Source organism: Nerophis ophidion, linkage group LG18, assembly GCF_033978795.1.
Source record: "Nerophis ophidion isolate RoL-2023_Sa linkage group LG18, RoL_Noph_v1.0, whole genome shotgun sequence".
Taxonomy (NCBI): Eukaryota; Metazoa; Chordata; class Actinopteri; order Syngnathiformes; family Syngnathidae; genus Nerophis; species Nerophis ophidion.
In genome coordinates, this window is record NC_084628.1 from 43,805,346 (window position 1) to 43,827,845 (window position 22,500).

Consider the following 22,500-nt stretch of genomic DNA (forward strand, 5'->3'; position numbering starts at 1 on the left):
AAACAAATACTAAAAACAATCATTATCTCAAAAGAAAAAAAAGGAAGTAAACAAATATTAAATACATAATCATTTTCTCAAAAGAAACAAGTAAACAAAGATTAAATAAATAATTATCTCAAAAGAAAAGAAGTAAACAAATATATACATAAATAATCATTATCTCAAAAGAAAACAAAGAAGTAAACAAGTATTAAATACATAAATAATCATGTCAAAATAAGAAAAACTAAACAAACATTAAATACATAATCATTATCTCAAAAGAAAAGAAAAACAAACGTGTGATTTAATGTCTATTTGTGTCCCTGTGTTGCTTTCTGTACCAAAAAACATCTATTATTGATTTCATACTCGCACTAATCACTAATCATTTATCAGTCTGCCATTTTTTTTTTTTTTTAATTTAGACTCTTTTCAGAGCCAAATAAAATGTAATGTTTTTAACTTGGCTCATTGGTTATTGAATTAACAATGTTTTATGTATTATTTATGAAAGAAACAAACAAATAGCTTTACTGCAATCATTTGACACTCTCCAAAATAAAAGCTACCAGCATGTAACTAAAAGGCTGCAAAACTTGTCTCTGGGAGGCTTTTATCTCCACGTGCAAATATTCAAACATTTGGTATATTTAGACGGATTGGGATTATTCGTGAAATATCTGTCATTTGTAGGGATGCACCGATTAATCGGTAACTGAATATATTCGTCCGAATATGGCAAAAAAAGCCACATTCGGCCTTCGGTGGAATGAGTTAAGAACAAGGCCGAATAGTGGCGTGTGACGCAATTTTTTGACGCGGTGACGCAATCAACCAACGTGCAGTGACGTTGGGATATGTTGTGTACCTGTATAAGTGTATGAGGTTACAAGCACACACTTATTGAGATTTAGTGGGGCCTCTGTTTACATTATTAGCCTGTTGTGTAGGCTACCTGTATAAGTGTATGAGGTTACAAGCACACACTTAATTGAGATTTACTTGAGCCTTCTGTTTACATTATTAGCATATCTACTGTGGCTAAGCAGACTTTTGCCAAAAGGACAATAATTCATTTGTTGTGGGTTTATCCACTTTAATGCACTTTATTTTTTTTTTGGAATGCATGTTTTGTTTGAAGGCCTAATATAAATGAAAAACTTTGTGCTTTTTTTGAAAAGCAAAGGCTACTGGAGTATTAAAAATATGTCATTATTCAATAAAAAATTACTTTATTTGAAAAAAATGTCTAAATATTTATTCTAGGCTATTTATGCAATATAAAAAAGTTGTGAAAAACTTCATTCATTATTCAGTATTCGGCTTTTGGCCAAGCGTTTAAATTTTATTCGGCTTCGGCCACAAATTTTCATTTCGGTGCATCCCTAGTCATTTGTTACTGTTTTTTTGTATTTTTATTACAAATCGATCGTGTTTGAATCCAGTTAGAGCAAAAGCGGGAAAAATAAATGGAACTCACTCTTTAGTTTGGAGCGCACTTTGTTGGCCAGTTTCTTGATGTCTGCCATCAGATCCTCCAGGTCAGCTTTAGTTTCTGGGGAAGAAAGCGGGACGAGACACCGACGTAAGAGACGTCGTCACACGGAAAAAAGATTTACTTGATAAAAAGGATGAAGCATGCTTGGCTTCCACCTGCAAAGCACAAACAAACTCTTTCTATGCCACATCAATGTGGAATGTACTCCCAACAGGTGGAAAAGTAAGTGCATCTCTATTCCTTCAAAAGCGCTCTAAAACAACACCTCCAGCCAACTTCAACACTGGGCCTTACGTTTGACACCCCTGCCTAATAGTGTCTACTGTGATCCTAATTGAACAGATCGTTACTAACAGCCCACCTGTATGTTATGCAAGCATGACATAAAAAGTGATCTTTCTTCTTCTTGGAAGGAGTGTCAAAGATTGTCCACACAGATAAACACTTTTCTCAACACGACAACTCATTCAGCTTCTAAAACACACCTGAGCAATGGCAGGTAAGTCTCCTTTTTACTTTCTTGACTTTTTGTATGTTTGTGATTTCCCAAGTTTACTTTCACTTTGTCCTTCCTGGACGTCAGCTGCATTTTGCAAATTTTTTCCCCCCGAGCCTAAACGACTTTTTACCCTGAGCAAGATGTCCAGATGTTAAGACACAAAGAAAAGACGAGCCTATTGTTTACGATAATTATAATGTGATAACGGGACAGGCGGTAGTAAATGGATGGATAATGGGTGCTTTCACAGAATGCTTTTCCATCATTCAACATGATATCTTAGGATTTAACATGATATCTTCCAGTTTTCGCAAAAAATACTTTGTACTAACTTAATCTGTACTTTACAATAGAAGTGAAAATAAAACCACTGCAAATTCTCTGTTTTATTTAACTGCCGTCAAGCCAGCCGCACTTGAATTTCAAATGTGCCTATACGTTAGACATTACGGTAATTGAGCAAAAAACGCTCATTTTTAAAGAGACAAATTCATATAAAATATGTAAAGCATTGAAATAGAAATATAAGAGGTGTATCTCCAGTAGCCCTTATAGGACTATTATCCTGCAATGTTTGGGGTCAATAGGTCACATGACCTGGAAGCTATTGAGCTAAAAAGTTCATATTTACAGTAATAAATTCATATGAAATATGTAAAGCATTGAAATAGAAATACAAAAGGTGTATCTCCAATAGCCCTTATAGGACTATTATCCTGCAATGTTTGGGGTTAATAGGTCACATGACCTGGGAGCTATTGAGCTAAAATGCTAATATTTAAGGAGAAAAATTCATATAAAATATGTAAAGCATTGAAATAGAGAAACAAGAGGTGTATCTCCAATAGCCCTTATAGGACTATTATCCTGCACTATTTGGGGTCAATAAGTCACATGACCTGGAAGCTATTGAGCAAAAACGCTCATTTTTAAAGAGATAAAGCATGGAAATTGACATATAAGAGGTGTATCTCAACCAACACATATAGGACTATCATCCTGCACTATTTGGGGTCAATAGGTCACATGACCTGGAAGCTATTGAGCTAAAAAGCTCATATTTACAGTAATAAATTCATATAAAATATGTAAAGCATTGAAATAGAAATATAGGAGGTGTATCTCCAATAGCCCTTATAGGACTATTATCCTGCAATGTTTGGGGTCAATAGGTCACATGACCTGGAAGCTATTGAGCTAAAAAGTTCATATTTACAGTAATAAATTCATATAAAATATGTAAAGCATTGAAATAGAAATACAAAAGGTGTATCTCCAATAGCCCTTATAGGACTATTATCCTGCAATGTTTGGGGTTAATAGGTCACATGACCTGGGAGCTATTGAGCTAAAATGCTAATATTTAAGGAGAAAAATTCATATAAAATATGTAAAGCATTGAAATAGAAATATAAGAGGTGTATCTCCAGTAGCCCTTATAGGACTATTATCCTGCAATGTTTGGGGTCAATAGGTCACATGACCTGGAAGCTATTGAGCAAAAACGCAAATTTTTAAAGAGATAAATTCATATAAAATATGTAAAGCATGGAAATTGAAATATAAGAGATGTATCTCAACCAACACATATAGGACTATCATCCTGCACTATCTGGGGTCAATAGGTCACATGACCTGGAAGCTATTGAGCTAAAAAGCTCATATTTACAGTAATTAATTCATATAAAATATGTAAAGCATTGAAATAGAAATATAGGAGGTGTATCTCCAATAGCCCTTATAGGACTATTATCCTGCAATGTTTGGGGTCAATAGGTCACATGACCTGGGAGCTATTGAGCTAAAAAAGTTAATATTTAAGGAGAAAAATTCATATAAAATATGTAAAGCATTGAAATAGAAATACAAAAGGTGTATCTCCAGTAGCCCTTATAGGACTATTATCCTGCAATGTTTGGGGTCAATAGGTCACATGACCTGGAAGCTATTGAGCAGAAACGCTAATTTTTAAAGAGATAAATTCATATAAAATATGTAAAGCATGGAAATTGAAATATAAGAGGTGTATCTCCAATAGCCCTTATAGGACTATTATCCTGCAATGTTTGGGGTCAATAAGTCACATGAACTGGGAGCTATTGAGCTAAAAAGTTAATATTTAAGGAGAAAAATTCATATAAAATATGTAAAGCATAGAAATTGAAATATAAGAGGTGTATCTCAACCAACACATATAGGACTATCATCCTGCACTATTAGGGGTCAATAGGTCACATGACCTGGAAGCTATTGAGCTAAAAAGCTCATATTTAAGGAGAAAAATTCATATAAAATATGCAAAGCATTGAAATAGAAATACAAGAGGTGTATCTCCAGTAGCCCTTATAAGACTATTATCCTGCAATGTTTGGGGATCAATAAGTCACATGACCTGGAAGCTATTGAGCAAAAACACTCATTTTTAAAGAGATAAAGCATGGAAATTGACATATAAGAGATGTATCTCAACCAACACATATAGGACTATCATCCTGCACTATTTGGGGTCAATAGGTCACATGACCTGGAAGCTATTGAGCTAAAAAGCTCATATTTACAGTAATAAATTCATATAAAATATGTAAAGCATTGAAATAGAAATATAGGAGGTGTATCTCCAATAGCCCTTATAGGACTATTATCCTGCAATGTTTGGGGTCAATAGGTCACATGACCTGGAAGCTATTGAGCAAAAACGCTCATTTTTAAAGAGATAAATTCATATAAAATATGTAAAGCATGGAAATTGACATATAAGAGGTGTATCTCAACCAACACATATAGGACTATCATCATGCACTATTTGGGGTCAATAGGTCACATGACCTGGAAGCTATTGAGCAGAAACGCAAATTTTTAAAGAGATAAATTCATATAAAATATGTAAAGCATGGAAATTGAAATATAAGAGGTGTATCTCCAATAGCCCTTATAGGACTATTATCCTGCAATGTTTGGGGTCAATAAGTCACATGAACTGGGAGCTATTGAGCTAAAAAGTTAATATTTAAGGAGAAAAATTCATATAAAATATGTAAAGCATAGAAATTGAAATATAAGAGGTGTATCTCAACCACCACATATAGGACTATCATCCTGCACTATTAGGGGTCAATAGGTCACATGACCTGGAAGCTATTGAGCTAAAAAGCTCATATTTACAGTAATAAATTCATATAAAATATGTAAAGCATTGAAATAGAAATACAAAAGGTGTATCTCCAATAGCCCTTATAGGACTATTATCCTGCAATGTTTGGGGTCAATAGGTCACATGACCTGGAAGCTATTGAGCAAAAACGCTCATTTTTAAAGAGATAAATTCATATAAAATATGTAAAGCATGGAAATTGACATATAAGAGGTGTATCTCAACCAACACATATAGGACTATCATCATGCACTATTTGGGGTCAATAGGTCACATGACCTGGAAGCTATTGAGCAGAAACGCAAATTTTTAAAGAGATAAATTCATATAAAATATGTAAAGCATGGAAATTGAAATATAAGAGGTGTATCTCCAATAGCCCTTATAGGACTATTATCCTGCAATGTTTGGGGTCAATAAGTCACATGAACTGGGAGCTATTGAGCTAAAAAGTTAATATTTAAGGAGAAAAATTCATATAAAATATGTAAAGCATAGAAATTGAAATATAAGAGGTGTATCTCAACCAACACATATAGGACTATCATCCTGCACTATTAGGGGTCAATAGGTCACATGACCTGGAAGCTATTGAGCTAAAATGCTAATATTTAAGGAGAAAAATTCATATAAAATATGCAAAGCATTGAAATAGAAATACAAGAGGTGTATCTCCAGTAGCCCTTATAGGACTATTATCCTGCAATGTTTGGGGTCAATAAGTCACATGACCTGGGAGCTATTTAGCTAAAAAGTTCATATTTACAGTAATAAATTCATATAAAATATGTAAAGCATTGAAATAGAAATATAAGAGGTGTATCTCCAGTATCCCTTATAGGACTATTATCCTGCAATGTTTGGGGTCCATAGGTCACATGACCTGGAAGCTATTGAGCTAAAAAGTTAATATTTAAGGAGAAAAATTCCTATAAAATATGTAAAGCATTGAAATAGAAATATAAGAGGTGTATCTCCAGTAGCCCTTATAGGACTATTATCCTGCACTATTTGGGGTCAATAGGTCACATGACCTGGAAGCTATTGAGCTGAAAAGCTCATATTTACAGTAATAAATTCATATAAAATATGTAAAGCATTGAAATAGAAATATAGGAGGTGTATCTCCAATAGCCCTTATAGGACTATTATCCTGCAATGTTTGGGGTCAATAGTTCACATGACCTGGAAGCTATTGAGCAAAAACACTAATTTTTAAAGAGATAAATTCATATAAAATATGTAAAGCATTGAAATAGAAATACAAGAGGTGTATCTCCAGTAGTCCTTATAGGACTATTATCCTGCAATGTTTGGGGTCAATAAGTCACATGACCTGGAAGCTATTGAGCAAAAACGCTAAATTTTAAAGAGATAAAGCATGGAAATTGAAATATAATAGGTGTATCTCAACCAACACATATAGGACTATCATCCTGCACTATTTGGGGTCAATAGGTCACATGACCTGGAGGCGATTGAGCTAAAAAGCTCATATTTACAGTAATAAATTCATATAAAATATGTAAAGCATTGAAATAGAAATATAAGAGGTGTATCTCCAGTAGCCCTTATAGGACTATTATCCTGCAATGTTTGGGGTCAATAGGTCACATGACCTGGAAGCTATTGAGCAAAAACGCAAATTTTTAAAGAGATAAATTCATATAAAATATGTAAAGCATGGAAATTGAAATATAAGAGATGTATCTCAACCAACACATATAGGACTATCATCCTGCACTATCTGGGGTCAATAGGTCACATGACCTGGAAGCTATTGAGCTAAAAAGCTCATATTTACAGTAATTAATTCATATAAAATATGTAAAGCATTGAAATAGAAATATAGGAGGTGTATCTCCAATAGCCCTTATAGGACTATTATCCTGCAATGTTTGGGGTCAATAGGTCACATGACCTGGGAGCTATTGAGCTAAAAAAGTTAATATTTAAGGAGAAAAATTCATATAAAATATGTAAAGCATTGAAATAGAAATACAAAAGGTGTATCTCCAGTAGCCCTTATAGGACTATTATCCTGCAATGTTTGGGGTCAATAGGTCACATGACCTGGAAGCTATTGAGCAGAAACGCTAATTTTTAAAGAGATAAATTCATATAAAATATGTAAAGCATGGAAATTGAAATATAAGAGGTGTATCTCCAATAGCCCTTATAGGACTATTATCCTGCAATGTTTGGGGTCAATAAGTCACATGAACTGGGAGCTATTGAGCTAAAAAGTTAATATTTAAGGAGAAAAATTCATATAAAATATGTAAAGCATAGAAATTGAAATATAAGAGGTGTATCTCAACCAACACATATAGGACTATCATCCTGCACTATTAGAGGTCAATAGGTCACATGACCTGGAAGCTATTGAGCTAAAATGCTAATATTTAAGGAGAAAAATTCATATAAAATATGCAAAGCATTGAAATAGAAATACAAGAGGTGTATCTCCAGTAGCCCTTATAGGACTATTATCCTGCAATGTTTGGGGTCAATAAGTCACATGACCTGGGAGCTATTGAGCTAAAAAGTTCATATTTACAGTAATAAATTCATATAAAATATGTAAAGCATTGAAATAGAAATATAAGAGGTGTATCTCCAGTATCCCTTATAGGACTATTATCCTGCAATGTTTGGGGTCCATAGGTCACATGACCTGGAAGCTATTGAGCTAAAAAGTTAATATTTAAGGAGAAAAATTCCTATAAAATATGTAAAGCATTGAAATAGAAATATAAGAGGTGTATCTCCAGTAGCCCTTATAGGACTATTATCCTGCACTATTTGGGGTCAATAGGTCACATGACCTGGAAGCTATTGAGCTGAAAAGCTCATATTTACAGTAATAAATTCATATAAAATATGTAAAGCATTGAAATAGAAATATAGGAGGTGTATCTCCAATAGCCCTTATAGGACTATTATCCTGCAATGTTTGGGGTCAATAGTTCACATGACCTGGAAGCTATTGAGCAAAAACACTAATTTTTAAAGAGATAAATTCATATAAAATATGTAAAGCATTGAAATAGAAATACAAGAGGTGTATCTCCAGTAGCCCTTATAGGACTATTATCCTGCAATGTTTGGGGTCAATAAGTCACATGACCTGGAAGCTATTGAGCAAAAACGCTAAATTTTAAAGAGATAAAGCATGGAAATTGAAATATAATAGGTGTATCTCAACCAACACATATAGGACTATCATCCTGCACTATTTGGGGTCAATAGGTCACATGACCTGGAGGCGATTGAGCTAAAAAGCTCATATTTACAGTAATAAATTCATATAAAATATGTAAAGCATTGAAATAGAAATATAAGAGGTGTATCTCCAGTAGCCCTTATAGGACTATTATCCTGCAATGTTTGGGGTCAATAGGTCACATGACCTGGAAGCTATTGAGCAAAAACGCAAATTTTTAAAGAGATAAATTCATATAAAATATGTAAAGCATGGAAATTGAAATATAAGAGATGTATCTCAACCAACACATATAGGACTATCATCCTGCACTATCTGGGGTCAATAGGTCACATGACCTGGAAGCTATTGAGCTAAAAAGCTCATATTTACAGTAATTAATTCATATAAAATATGTAAAGCATTGAAATAGAAATATAGGAGGTGTATCTCTAATAGCCCTTATAGGACTATTATCCTGCAATGTTTGGGGTCAATAGTTCACATGACCTGGAAGCTATTGAGCAAAAACACTAATTTTTAAAGAGATAAATTCATATAAAATATGTAAAGCATTGAAATGGAAATACAAGAGGTGTATCTCCAGTAGCCCTTATAGGACTATTATCCTGCAATGTTTGGGGTCAATAAGTCACATGACCTGGAAGCTATTGAGCAAAAACGCTAAATTTTAAAGAGATAAAGCATGGAAATTGAAATATAATAGGTGTATCTCAACCAACACATATAGGACTATCATCCTGCACTATTTGGGGTCAATAGGTCACATGACCTGGAGGCGATTGAGCTAAAAAGCTCATATTTACAGTAATAAATTCATATAAAATATGTAAAGCATTGAAATAGAAATATAAGAGGTGTATCTCCAGTAGCCCTTATAGGACTATTATCCTGCAATGTTTGGGGTCAATAGGTCACATGACCTGGAAGCTATTGAGCAAAAACGCAAATTTTTAAAGAGATAAATTCATATAAAATATGTAAAGCATGGAAATTGAAATATAAGAGATGTATCTCAACCAACACATATAGGACTATCATCCTGCACTATCTGGGGTCAATAGGTCACATGACCTGGAAGCTATTGAGCTAAAAAGCTCATATTTACAGTAATTAATTCATATAAAATATGTAAAGCATTGAAATAGAAATATAGGAGGTGTATCTCCAATAGCCCTTATAGGACTATTATCCTGCAATGTTTGGGGTCAATAGGTCACATGACCTGGGAGCTATTGAGCTAAAAAAGTTAATATTTAAGGAGAAAAATTCATATAAAATATGTAAAGCATTGAAATAGAAATACAAAAGGTGTATCTCCAGTAGCCCTTATAGGACTATTATCCTGCAATGTTTGGGGTCAATAGGTCACATGACCTGGAAGCTATTGAGCAGAAACGCTAATTTTTAAAGAGATAAATTCATATAAAATATGTAAAGCATGGAAATTGAAATATAAGAGGTGTATCTCCAATAGCCCTTATAGGACTATTATCCTGCAATGTTTGGGGTCAATAAGTCACATGAACTGGGAGCTATTGAGCTAAAAAGTTAATATTTAAGGAGAAAAATTCATATAAAATATGTAAAGCATAGAAATTGAAATATAAGAGGTGTATCTCAACCAACACATATAGGACTATCATCCTGCACTATTAGGGGTCAATAGGTCACATGACCTGGAAGCTATTGAGCTAAAAAGCTCATATTTAAGGAGAAAAATTCATATAAAATATGCAAAGCATTGAAATAGAAATACAAGAGGTGTATCTCCAGTAGCCCTTATAAGACTATTATCCTGCAATGTTTGGGGATCAATAAGTCACATGACCTGGAAGCTATTGAGCAAAAACACTCATTTTTAAAGAGATAAAGCATGGAAATTGACATATAAGAGATGTATCTCAACCAACACATATAGGACTATCATCCTGCACTATTTGGGGTCAATAGGTCACATGACCTGGAAGCTATTGAGCTAAAAAGCTCATATTTACAGTAATTAATTCATATAAAATATGTAAAGCATTGAAATAGAAATCTAAGAGGTGTATCTCCACTAGCCCTTATAGGACTATTATTCTGCAATGTTTGGGGTCAATAGGTCACATGACCTGGAAGCTATTGAGCTAAAATGCTAATATTTAGAGAGATATATTCATATAAAATATGTAAAGCATTGAAATTGAAATATAAGAGGTGTATCTCCAATAGGCCATATCGGACTATCAAGTTGCACTGTATGGGGTCAATAGGTCACATGACCTGGGATCTATTGAGCTCGGACAAATCACCACTCACACACATCTTCATACACACAATACCACCTCACACACAGTTAAGGCAATACAATCAGAGAATCACATTTGCATGCATATACACATGTATGATCACTGAAGAAAACAAAACACAGAGCCATTATTTGCTTTCAATAATAACATGATTTTGCAATACATTCACACTTTTTTTTCCCCAAGACCCCAGAGCAATGATTGTCTGTTTCCGCACATCAGATAAAGATTCTGTCTTGGCCTGCTCCATTTTACAGATCCAGTGCGACAGCTGGTTTCATGAACAGTGTCTGAATTTTGGCAGAAGGCAAATCCAAAAAGCAAGGGCAGGAACATGGAACTGCGACTTGTGCAAATAGCACACACACATGTACACACATACACACACACACATATATACACACACACACATATATACACACTCACACACACACACACTCGTTGTGTCGCAGTGTGTGCATTTTACTATATTTGTGTTTTTAGGTTTGTGTGCTTTCAAACAGTGTTGATGGTGGTAGAGTGGTAGCTCTTTGTTTTTGTGTATTTCATTTTGTATATAAATTTGGAATAGGGATGTACTGAAATGAAAATTTGTGGCCGAAGCCAAAGCGGAATAAAATTTAAACGCTTGGCCAAAGGCCGAATACCGAATAATGAATGCAGTTTTCACAATTTTTAAAATATTGCATAAATAGCCTAGAATAAATATTTAGACATGTTTTTCAAATAAAGTATTTTTTTATTGAATATTGACATTTTTTTAATATTCCAGTAGTCTTTGCCTTTCAAAAAAAAGCACAGTTTTTCATTTATATTAGGCATTCAAACAAAACATGCATTCCAAAAAAAAAAATAAAGTGTATTAAAGTGGATAAACCCACAACAAATGAATTATTGTCCTTTTGGCAAAAGTCTGCTTAGCCACAGTAGATATGCTAATAATGTAAACAGAAGGCTCAAGTAAATCTCAATTAAGTGTGTGCTTGTAACCTCATACACTTATACAGGTAGCCTACACAACAGGCTAATAATGTAAACAGAGGCCCCACTAAATCTCAATAAGTGTGTGCTTGTAACCTCATACACTTATACAGGTACACAACATATCCCAACGTCACTGCACGTTGGTTGATTGCGTCACCGCGTCAAAAAATTGCGTCACACGCCACTATTCGGCCTTGTTCTTAACTCATTCCACCGAAGGCCGAATGTGGCTTTTTTTGCCATATTCGGCCGAATATATTCGGTTACCGATTAATCGGTGCATCCCTAATTTGGAATAACTTGTAAATTCCAATCATTATTTAAAGCAACTTTGAGCAAATTAGATAATTGGTCAGTGGGTTTTTATTCTTCGGTGGGTTCAAGAGTGTACGCGCACGGACATGTGTGTCTGTTTTTTTCGTTTTAGCTCGTTGTCACAGAATGCTTTTCTATCGTTTAACATGATATCTTAAGATTTAACATGATATCTTGCAGTTTTCACAAAAAAGACTTTGTACTAACTTAATCTGTACTTTACAACAGAAGTGAAAATAAAATCACCGCAAATTCTCTGTTTTATTTAACCATCAGGAAGTCACAGCAAGATATATACGGTCAAATTACAATAAAAGAGCGCCACTGTGACCCGAATAAAGAGGACTCAGACCATATTATTTGCCCAGGGAGATTCCGCATGTTATAATAATAGATAGATAGATAGATGGATAGTACTTTATTGATTCCTTCAGGAAAATTAAAATTCCAGCAGCAGTGTACAGAGTTGAGATCAATTTAAATAAAAGTAAAAAGTAAATAATGGGGGTTTAAATGGAAACAAAAAATAGAAATATTACAATAAGAATAAAAACTAAAAAGCAACAATGGGAATAACAATATAACAGTAAAATAAGACTACAACAAGACAAAATAGGCAGTAGTGACCATGTTATGAAAAAGTATTGCACTGTTATTGTTTTGCATCCCCTGTCATCCTAGTACCCCCCCGCCCCCCGTCCCAGAGAGGAGTTGTACAATCTAATGGCGTGTGGGACAAAGGAGTTTTTGAGTCTATTAGTCCTGCACTTGGGATGAAGCAGTCTAGAACTGAACAGGCTCCTCTGGCTACTGATAACACTATGCAGAGGGTGACTGGCATCATCCAGGATGCTCACTAGTTTGTCAACAGTCTTCTCTGCCACCGTCACCAGTGAGTCCAGTTTCATTCCCATTGTAGAACCGGCCCGCCTGATCAGTTTCTCAAGTCTGGAGCTGTCCTTAGATGTACTGCCCCCCCAGCACACTACCATGTAGAACAGAACACTGGCAACCACAGACTGGTAGTACATCCACAGGAGTTGTTTTTACAAATGTTGAAGGAGTGCAGTCTCCCTAGGAAGTACAGCCTGCTCTGTCCTTTCTTGTACTGGTGGTCCGTGTTAACAGTCTAGTCCAGCTTATTGTCCCGAGGTACTTGAATGAGTCCACGGTCTGTACCTCAACTCCCTCGTCCACAATAGGTTGTGACCGTGGACTCGACCTCCCAAAGTCAATGACCAGCTCCTTGGTCTTTGATGGATTGAGCTGCCAGTGACGTCATCCACAGCTCCATAGCCAGACTACAAACCCAGCACCCGAAAGCCCTCATCCTCATCTCAGGGGACTTTAACCACGTACCTATGGACAAATCACTACCCAACTCCACTCAGTACGTCAACTGCCACACCAGAGGAAGTAAGATCTTGGACCTGCTGTACGCAAACATCAAGGATGCGTAGAGCTCCAACGCAGAGGATTGGGAGAATGTCATGTGGTCGGATGGAACCAAAATCGAGGGAGGTCTCAAGGTTGACAAGTATGTCTGTAGTGACTGTCAGAAAGTGACTTGAAGATGATGTGTAAAACATCATCTATGCAACATTTTGACCAAAGGACCACCAGTACATGTTATGTTGACCACAAGGAAGTCTTTTACATTTAGAAAAAAAATGATAATGACTCCTTTAATGCGCCTTTTAATCCGTTGCGCCTACTGTATGAAAATAGACCTGACTAGACCCGCTCATGGGCAGTGCGCCTAAAAATACGGTGCGCCCTATGGTCCGGAAAATAAATGGTAGATGAGTTATACTTATATAGCGCTTTTCTTCCTTCAACATACTCAAAGCGCTTTGACACTATTTCCACATTCACCCATTCACACACGTGTTGAGTGTCAGTGCTGTCTAGAGCTCGGCAGAGTAACCGTGTAATACTCTTCCATATCAGTAGGTGGCAGCCGGTAGCTATTTGCTTTGTAGATGTCGGAAACAGCGGAAGGCAGTGTGAAGGTAAAAAGTTGCCTAATGCTTAAATCAAAAATAAACAAAAGGTGTGTGCCCCTGAGAAAAGGCATTGAAGCTTAGGGAAGGCTTGTTACGGCTCAGACTACTGCCAACGCCGCTCATCCGTCTGTGCGCACCTTGGGGCACACCCACGGGCGCGCACATCCACGGACGAGCCGCGCGCGTCTCCGCCCTGCAGCTGCAATCAATCACGGGCAATCTTCACACCTGACGGTAATGACGGAGCTGCCTTCATAAGCCTGGACAACCTGGCATGCCGGCGCCAGAGTATAATCATCTTTACCTTCCCTGTGTGCATCACCGAGTCAAGCTGTGCATCTGGTGCTCCCGGATCTTCCCTGTCTCCCCTGCGCTTCATAGTTTTTTTGACTGCCTCCTTCAGTCCTCGACTCATCGCTCGACCCACGACTCTCTCTCGCTCCGGATCCCCTGCATGCCCCATGGACTGCCTCGTTCCTTCGCTCCTCATTCAACATTTACGGTAACACTTAACAGCTAATCTACACACATAGTCACACACCATTCTATAGTTTATTAGTATTGTAAAGTATTATTTTATTTATTTATAATAAATAAATGATAAATGGGTTGTACTTGTATAGCACTTTTCTACCTTCAAGGTACTCAAAGTGCTTTGACACTACTTCCACATTCACCCGTTCACACACACATTCACACACTGATGGAGGGAGCTGCCATGCAAGGCGCTAACCAGCACCCATCAGGAGCAAGGGTGAAGTTACCTGCTCAGGACACAACGGACGTGACGAGGTTGTTACTATGTGGGGCTTGAACCAGGGACCTTTGGGTTGCGTACGGCCACTCTTCCACTGCGCCACGCAGTGGGAGAGTTTACTATATATATATATAGTAAATCTTTGTACATTACTGCCCCCTGGTGACAGTCTGCCGTCACCCCTTCTGCAATACCATAACAAGGCTATGCAGAACGAAACTAAAACTGAACTGGCTACAAAGTCAACAAAAACAGAATGCTGGACGACAGCAAAGACTTACTGTGCAGCAAAGATGGCGTCCCCAAAGTACATCTGAACGTGACATGACAATCAACAATGTCCCCACAAAGAAAGATAAAAACAACTGAAATATTCTTGAGTGCTAAAACAAAGTAGATGCGGGAAATATCGCTCAAAGGAAGACGTGAAACTGCAACAGGAAAATACCAAAAAAAGAGAAAAAGCCACCAAAATAGGAGTGCAAGACAAGAAGTAAAAGACTACACACAGGAAAAGAGCAAAGTGCAAATAAGTCAGGGTGTGATGTGACAGGTGGTGACAGTACACCTACTTTGAGACAAGAGCTATAGTCATGCATGCTTGCTTATGCTTTAAAGTCATATCCAACAATTCCGACAACGACTTTTTACTGTCAACTGAATTTTGTTTTTTAATGATGTCTGCTGGTGGTGTGACTCCGCATTTTTTCGATGCAAAAAAATGTGCCTTGGCTCAGAAAATGTGGAAACCCAGGTCATTAACAATAACAGTGCAATACGTTTTCAAAACATGCTCACTACTGCCTACTTTCTCTTGTTATATTCTTATTTTACTGTTGTATGGTTATTCCCATTGTTTTTATTCTTTTTGTAATATTTCTCTATTTTGTTTCCTTTTAAACCCCCATTATTTACTTTTTACTCTTTTTTTAAATTGATCTCAACTCTGTACACTGCAGCTGGAATTTTAATTTTCCTGAAGGAACTCTCCTGAGGGAATTAATAAAGTACTATCTATCTATCTATCTATCTATCTATTAATGGATGCTGATCCGCAGGAACATATTTGATGCGTAAAGTTATTGTGCTTTGTTTTTTGTTTTTTTACAGAGGAACTTTTCAAAGTGAGGCCAGACTTTGTGGCCAGCGTATCCCTGGCAGTATTGAAAAGTATTCTGGACGATCTTTTGCTCAACAAAGTTCTGAATGACGGGGAGTGTGATGCCCTTCTTGAGGGGAACCTAATCAGACGAGACAAGGCTCGTACCCTGATTGACACGGTGAGGAACAAAGGTGATGATGCAAGCTGGAAGATGATCAATTACCTTAAAAAACATGACCCAGAGCTTATTAAGAAATTGGGCCTCCCCACTCAGTCATTTAAAGGTGAGTTTGTACTACAAAGTAAGTTGAATGCATTTTTTTTTTTAGTTTCAACGAGACTAATTAAAGACTTGTTTGTATTTCAACACATTCAACTTGAAATATTTGTGCTAAAACACCTACAACTTTTCATAACTCGTCATTTTTGACCTAGTTAGCCTAGTAAAGGTGTGTAAACTTAGCAAAGCATTGAAGTGGGGCATATAGTAAGAGTAATATCGTATAAGCCAGGGCTGGACAGGTGGCGGCCGAAATTAGATTAGATTAGATTAGATAGTACTTTATTGATTCCGTCAGGAGAGTTCCTTCAGGAAAATTGAAATTTTCAGCACAATCCCATTCAAGATCAGACAAATTATTAAATAGAGGTCTGTGTCTAGCAGGACCGATAATCAGCCATCCATTGTTTGATTTCATTAAGACACGCTTCCAACTGACTACAGTCCGGCGTGTTGGTCAGCTTTAGGGGCATGTAGAGTTGGGTGTCATCAGCATAGCAGTGAAAGCTAATACCGTACACACACTTTCTATGCCACGTCAATGTGGAATGCACTCCCAACAGGTGGAAAAGTAAGTGCATCTCTATATTCCTTCAAAAGCGCTCTAAAACAACACCTCCAGGCAACTTCAACACTTTACTAACACCCTCCTCCATTCACATCACATCTCCCCGGATTATAAATAACCTAATGTAAATAATCAAATGTACTTCTAATGTATATACTTGTTCTTATGCTATGTGAACTGACTATGTTCTCTGCTGGCTGTACATATCCTACTAAGTCACACCTACACTGTTTAAATGTCCATTTCTCTGTTGATGCAATTGTTGACAACTGAAGATAGATAGATAGATAGATAGATAGATAGATAGATAGATAGATAGATAGATAGATAGATAGATAGATAGATAGATAGATAGATAGATAGATAGATAGATAGATAGTACTTTATTCATTCCGTCAGCAAAATTTAAATTTTCAGCACAATCCCATTCAAGATCAGACAAACATTACAGGGAGACAGAACAGGATCGCTGACGGGTCTGCCGGCTTCCAGCGCCCCTTACAAAAAAGATGAGATACAGGTAAACAAGGGGGTGGGGGGGATGGGAGAAAAAAATAGAAGATTAAAATAAAATAAATATAAAAATCGGTCTTAGCCTGGGCCCTGCAGAGGGGGTGCAGACTGAGGCCAAGGGAAAAAAACAACTCATAGCCATAGTACACATCCCTCTTCCATGTGTGTAAGAGGGAAACATCAAACATCAAAGAACACAGAGGACATTAAAGACATTAAAGCAGCAGATACAACCAGACACTTCTACATACAGCTATGAATAAAAAATAAAAGAAACATATCCACTGTGGTGGCTTCTGCGGTGTTCCACGGCATCGTCCGCTGGGGTGGAGGGAGCATGGCCAGAGACAGGAGCAGACCCAACAAAGCAACCAAGACAGCCGACTCCACTCTCGGCCAGTGTCCAGTCCGCATGGATGAGCGAGGATACGTCCAAGGTGACTGAGGTGTCCGACACCTGCTCACCCAGCCAAGACACCGCCAAGTCTCTCTATCCCAGCGCTCAGTGCTAGCTCCGAAGCCCTGTCCCCTCACCCGCATCTCCTCCAGTCCCTTTAAACAGACTCCGGTGTGGCAGACACCCAGCAGCTGGTCTCCATGGCCAAAATGCTCCCGGGAGGCAGATCCAGAAGTCCACAAAAACAGCACCACAGAGGTCACGCAAGTGCCACCCCTTGTCACACAGTCCCAAAGGGTCCCGGACCAAAAGGCAAAAAAGGATAATAACACATGAAAACAAGAGGGAAACACAAAAGGATGACACAAGAACCAAATTACAACCAAATTACAAATTAGAACCAAAGCTTGTAATTTGGTCTGCCAAAAAAACACCCAAATCGGCGTAATGAAACCATTGAAAACAGGTTGGCTCACAATGAAGCAGCAGTGGGTAAGTAGGACAGGATAGGTCTTTATTCTCATTGCAACAAGTACAACAACACTATGTTTTCAGCACAAACCCGTTCAAGACGAGACAAACAAACAGTGTACAGGGTTACAGAACAGGAACGCTGATGGGTCGCCACGAGGCACCCCGTAAAATGTGAGAAAAACGGAAAACGCTGGGGGAAAAGATGAGTAAAAAATACAATCTAGACTGGGCTCCTAAAGGCGCCCAGTATGGAGTGGGAAAAAACCTCCATGCCATGCACACAATAATAATAATAATAATAATAATGGATTAGACTTATATCGCGCTTTTCTATTGTTAGATACTCAAAGCGCTCACAGAGAAGGGGGAACCCATCATTCATTCACACCTGGTGGTGGTAAGCTACATCAGTAGCCACAGCTGCCCTGGGGTAGACTGACGGAAGCGTGGCTGCCAGTTTGCGCCAACGGCCCCTCCGACCACCACCAATCATTCATTCACCGGTGTGAGCGGCACCGGGGGAAAAGGGTGAAGTGTCCTGCCCAAGGACACAACGGCAGCGACTTTGATGTCCATAGGTGGGAAGCGAAACTGCAACCCTCAGGTTTCTGGCACGGCCGCTCTACCCACTACGCCATATCGCCGCAAACATGTTACATATAATCACGACAACTCGCAACAGGGGGCGAGGGAGTCGGGGCGCCTGGAGGTCGACTGCTGCAATGACGCGCTGCCAGCCGTCCATCACCCCGAAGGGGAATCGAGCGGTGGTGAAGTGGGGTGGGTGTGTGTGTGTGTGTGTATATGCCCATTATCTTGGGTTTGTTGATGCAGTGTCCATAGGCCTGGGGTCGTTCTGCATGCAAGCAAAAGTTCGACAATCAGTGTCGTTGAGGAGGGAGGGAGGGAGGTCAAAAGCGTCCATCATTGAGGTGTCCTCAGGGATGTTTACAGAACAGCCTGCTCCTACGTCAAGGCCATTCGAGGGAGTCAAATCGTAGATTCAAATTTTAGTTTTTCTGTGAGCAGACATTACAATGGCTTGTCTGTTCTATTCGTCCATGCTGGCCCTCATATCCAATTTTTGGTGAAGTGGAGTGGGTGTGTGTGTGTGTGTGTGTGTGTGTGTGTGTGTGTGTGTGTGTGTATGCCCATTATCTCGGGTTTGTTGATGCAGTGTCCATAGGCCTGGGGTCGTTCTGCATGCAAGCAAAAGTTCGACAATCGGTGTCGTTGAGGAGGGAGGGAAGGAGGTCAAAAGCGTCCATCATTGAGGTGTCCTCGGGGATGTTTTCAGAACAGCCTGCTCCTACGTCAAGGCCATTCGAGGGAGTCAAATCGTAGATTCAAATGTTAGTTTTTCCGTGAGCAGACATTACAATGGCTTGTCTGTTCTATTCGTCCATGCTGGCCCTCATATCCAATTTTTGGTGAAGTGGAGTGGGTGTGTGTGTGTGTGTGTGTGTGTGTATGCCCATTATGTCGGGTTTGTTGATGCAGTGTCCATAGGCCTGGGGTCGTTCTGCATGCAAGCAAAAGTTCGACAATCGGTGTCGTTGAGGAGGGAGGGAAGGAGGTCAAAAGCGTCCATCATTGAGGTGTCCTCGGGGATGTTTTCAGAACAGCCTGCTCCTACGTCAAGGCCATTCGAGGGAGTCAAATCGTAGATTCAAATTTTAGTTTTTCCGTGAGCAGACATTACAATGGCTTGTCTGTTCTATTCGTCCATGCTGGCCCTCATATCCAATTTTTGGTGAAGTGGGGTGTGTGTGTGTGTGTGTGTGTGTGTGTGTGTGTATGCCCATTATCTCGGGTTTGTTGATGCAGTGTCCATAGGCCTGGAGTCGTTCTGCATGCAAGCAAAAGTTCGACAATCGGTGTCGTTGAGGAGGGAGGGAGGGAGGTCAAAAGCGTCCATCATTGAGGTGTCCTCGGGGATGTTTTCAGAACAGCCTGCTCCTACGTCAAGGCCATTCGAGGGAGTCAAATCATAGATTCAAATTTTAGTTTTTCCGTGAGCAGACATTACAATGCCTTGTCTGTTCTATTCGTCCATGCTGGCCCTCATATCCAATTTTTGGTGAAGTGGGGTGTGTGTGTGTGTGTGTGTGTGTGTGTGTGTGTGTGTGTGTGTGTGTGTGTGTGTGTGTGTATGCCCATTATCTCGGGTTTGTTGATGCAGTGTCCATAGGCCTGGAGTCGTTCTGCATGCAAGCAAAAGTTCGACAATCGGTGTCGTTGAGGAGGGAGGGAGGGAGGTCAAAAGCGTCCATCATTGAGGCGTCCTCTGGGGTGTTTTCAGAACAGCCTGCTCCTACGTCAAGGCCATTCGAGGGAGTCAAATCGTAGATTAAAATTTTAGTTTTTCCGTGAGCAGAGATTACAATGGCTTGTCTGTTCTATTCGTCCATGCTGGCCCTCATATCCAATTTTTCAGTTTCAACCAGATTTTCCCTAATGTGATCCATCTTGCGATTCAGTTCAGAAATCGCCCCAGTCTGTGATCCCACAGCCCAGTCCAAACCTTCCATTACGACGAACAGCCTTTGGGCCCCTTGAGTGGCTGCCATCGTCTTACGAATTTGACGATACACCAGAGCAATGCCCAGCCCAATCAGCTGGTGCCCCGAGATCACGGTTCCAAATAGGTAGATGTCTTCCACGTCCCCCATGGAAAGGACTGAGAGGCACATGATTCTCCATTTATCCCAGAGGTCTCCCACACACCCCCCAGCAATGGTTCCATCAGGGCAGCCAGGCTCGTCGAAAAGATTTTGTTAATTGAGTCGAGAGTCCAGCTGGTCATTTCCATGTCTGATGTTTAGATTTGGAGGACAGCACAAAGAAAGAGGCTTCAAAAAAGTGTAGACATGACAAAAGAAAGAACAAGCAGGGAGAAGAAGGGAGCGAAAAAAAATGCGACGGCCCTCAACAGAGGAAAGAAGAAAAAATGTAGAAAAAGAAGGTTCTATCGACCCTGAAAAAAATTAATTGCGAAAATCGTACTAGACAACAAAGTATGAATGTATTAAAAGTGCTGATTTATTTGTATTCGTGGTCGTGTTGTTTTGGGCTCTTTAACTCCGGTGAGCAAAACTACTTGAATACATGCAGCGCAAAATTTGACCAGCAGAGGGCGATTAAGCTACACCTTTGGTTTAGTTGTGTTGACCCACATGTGCGCAATGGTTGCTGTGTGTATTACCACTAAACCTTTCATTTATGTAACACACAATATGTAATTCACAATAGACGCTATACTTCTGTGACGTTTATACGTTCAGTCTTACTAAACTCAATAAAGGAAGACGTATAAAGAAATACAACTGAAGGAACATCAATTGTCAACAAATGTGTTTTTACTTTTCAGACGCAGCTGGGGCGGACGGCAGCTCGTCGAGCAAAATTTCCACGACTCGGAAGAATAAGGATGAAAAGGTGTTGTTACGCCGCAGATAAGGGGCCTGTGACAGGAGAATCATGCCTAATTCAACTCACACCTAATTAGACACCTTATACTGTAGAGCAGTGCTTTTCAACCTTTTTTTGTGCCAAGGCACATTTTTTGCGTCAAAAAAATGCGGAGGCACACCACCAGCAGAAATCATTAAAAAAAAAAAATTCATCCATCCATCCATTTTCTGCCGCTTATTCCCGTTCGGGGTCGCGGGGGGCGCTGGCGCCTATCTCAGCTACAATCGGGCGGAAGGATTCAATCGACAGTAAATTTGGATACTTCAGTGTTTTTTATACTTCTTTGTGGGGACATTGTTGATTGTCATGTCATGTTCGGATGTACTACGTCTTTGCTCCACAGTAAGTCTTTGCTGTCGTCCAGCATTCTGTTTTCCTTTGTAGCCAGTTCAGTTTTAGTTTCATTCTGTATAGCCTTCCTTAAGCTTCAGTGCCTTTTCTTAGGGGCACTCACCTTTTGTTTATTTTTTGTTTAAGCATTAGATACCTTTTTACCTGCACACTGCATCCTGCTGTTTCCGACATCTACAATGCAATTAGCTACCGGCTGCCACATCACGCCCTGACTTGAGTTTTTTGGTATTTTCCTGTAGCAGTTTCATGTCTTCCTTTGAGCGCTTTTCCCCGCACCTGCTTTGTGTTAGCAAGCAAGGCTATTTAAGTTGTTGCTGTCCTTCTTTGTGTGGATATTGTTGATTGTCATGTCATGTCATGTTCGGATGTACTTTGTGGACGCCGTAAGTTTTTGCTGTCGTCCAGCATTTTGTTTTCTGTTTACTTTGTAGCCAGTTCAGTTTTACTTCCCCAAGCCTTCCCTAAGCTTCAATGCCTTTTCCTTTTGTTTTTGGTTATTTTTGGTTTAAGCATTACATACTTTTTAACCTTCACGCTGTCTCCCGCTGTGGTCTGCACATTGGGAACACAACAAACCATCCTCGTTTCACCCGACACATTCCGAATTTTACCTGCTGCCACCTACT

General features: G+C 38.9%; 2 protein-coding genes across 3 annotated transcripts in view; one reads left to right on the forward strand and one right to left on the reverse strand.

The window, feature by feature from the left end:
* The window catches only part of LOC133537324 (syntaxin-1A-like), a 191,845-nt gene that overhangs the window by 62,212 nt on the left and 107,133 nt on the right, over window positions 1-22,500 (reverse strand). Inside the window, exon 4 of the mRNA XM_061878357.1 lies at window positions 1,466-1,540. Coding sequence (XP_061734341.1) covers window positions 1,466-1,540 — 75 coding nt within the window. The remainder of the gene's footprint in view (window positions 1-1,465; window positions 1,541-22,500) is intronic.
* LOC133537234 (caspase a-like) overlaps window positions 1,825-22,500 on the forward strand; it is a 27,869-nt gene continuing 7,193 nt past the window's right edge. The window contains exons 1-3 of one of the 2 annotated variants that reach the window (XM_061878179.1): window positions 1,825-1,982; window positions 15,823-16,098; window positions 21,417-21,484. In XM_061878179.1, the coding sequence (XP_061734163.1) occupies window positions 1,976-1,982; window positions 15,823-16,098; window positions 21,417-21,484 (351 nt within the window). In that variant the 5' untranslated portion in view covers window positions 1,825-1,975. The remainder of the gene's footprint in view (window positions 1,983-15,822; window positions 16,099-21,416; window positions 21,485-22,500) is intronic. The other variant, XM_061878180.1, reaches the window with a different exon arrangement.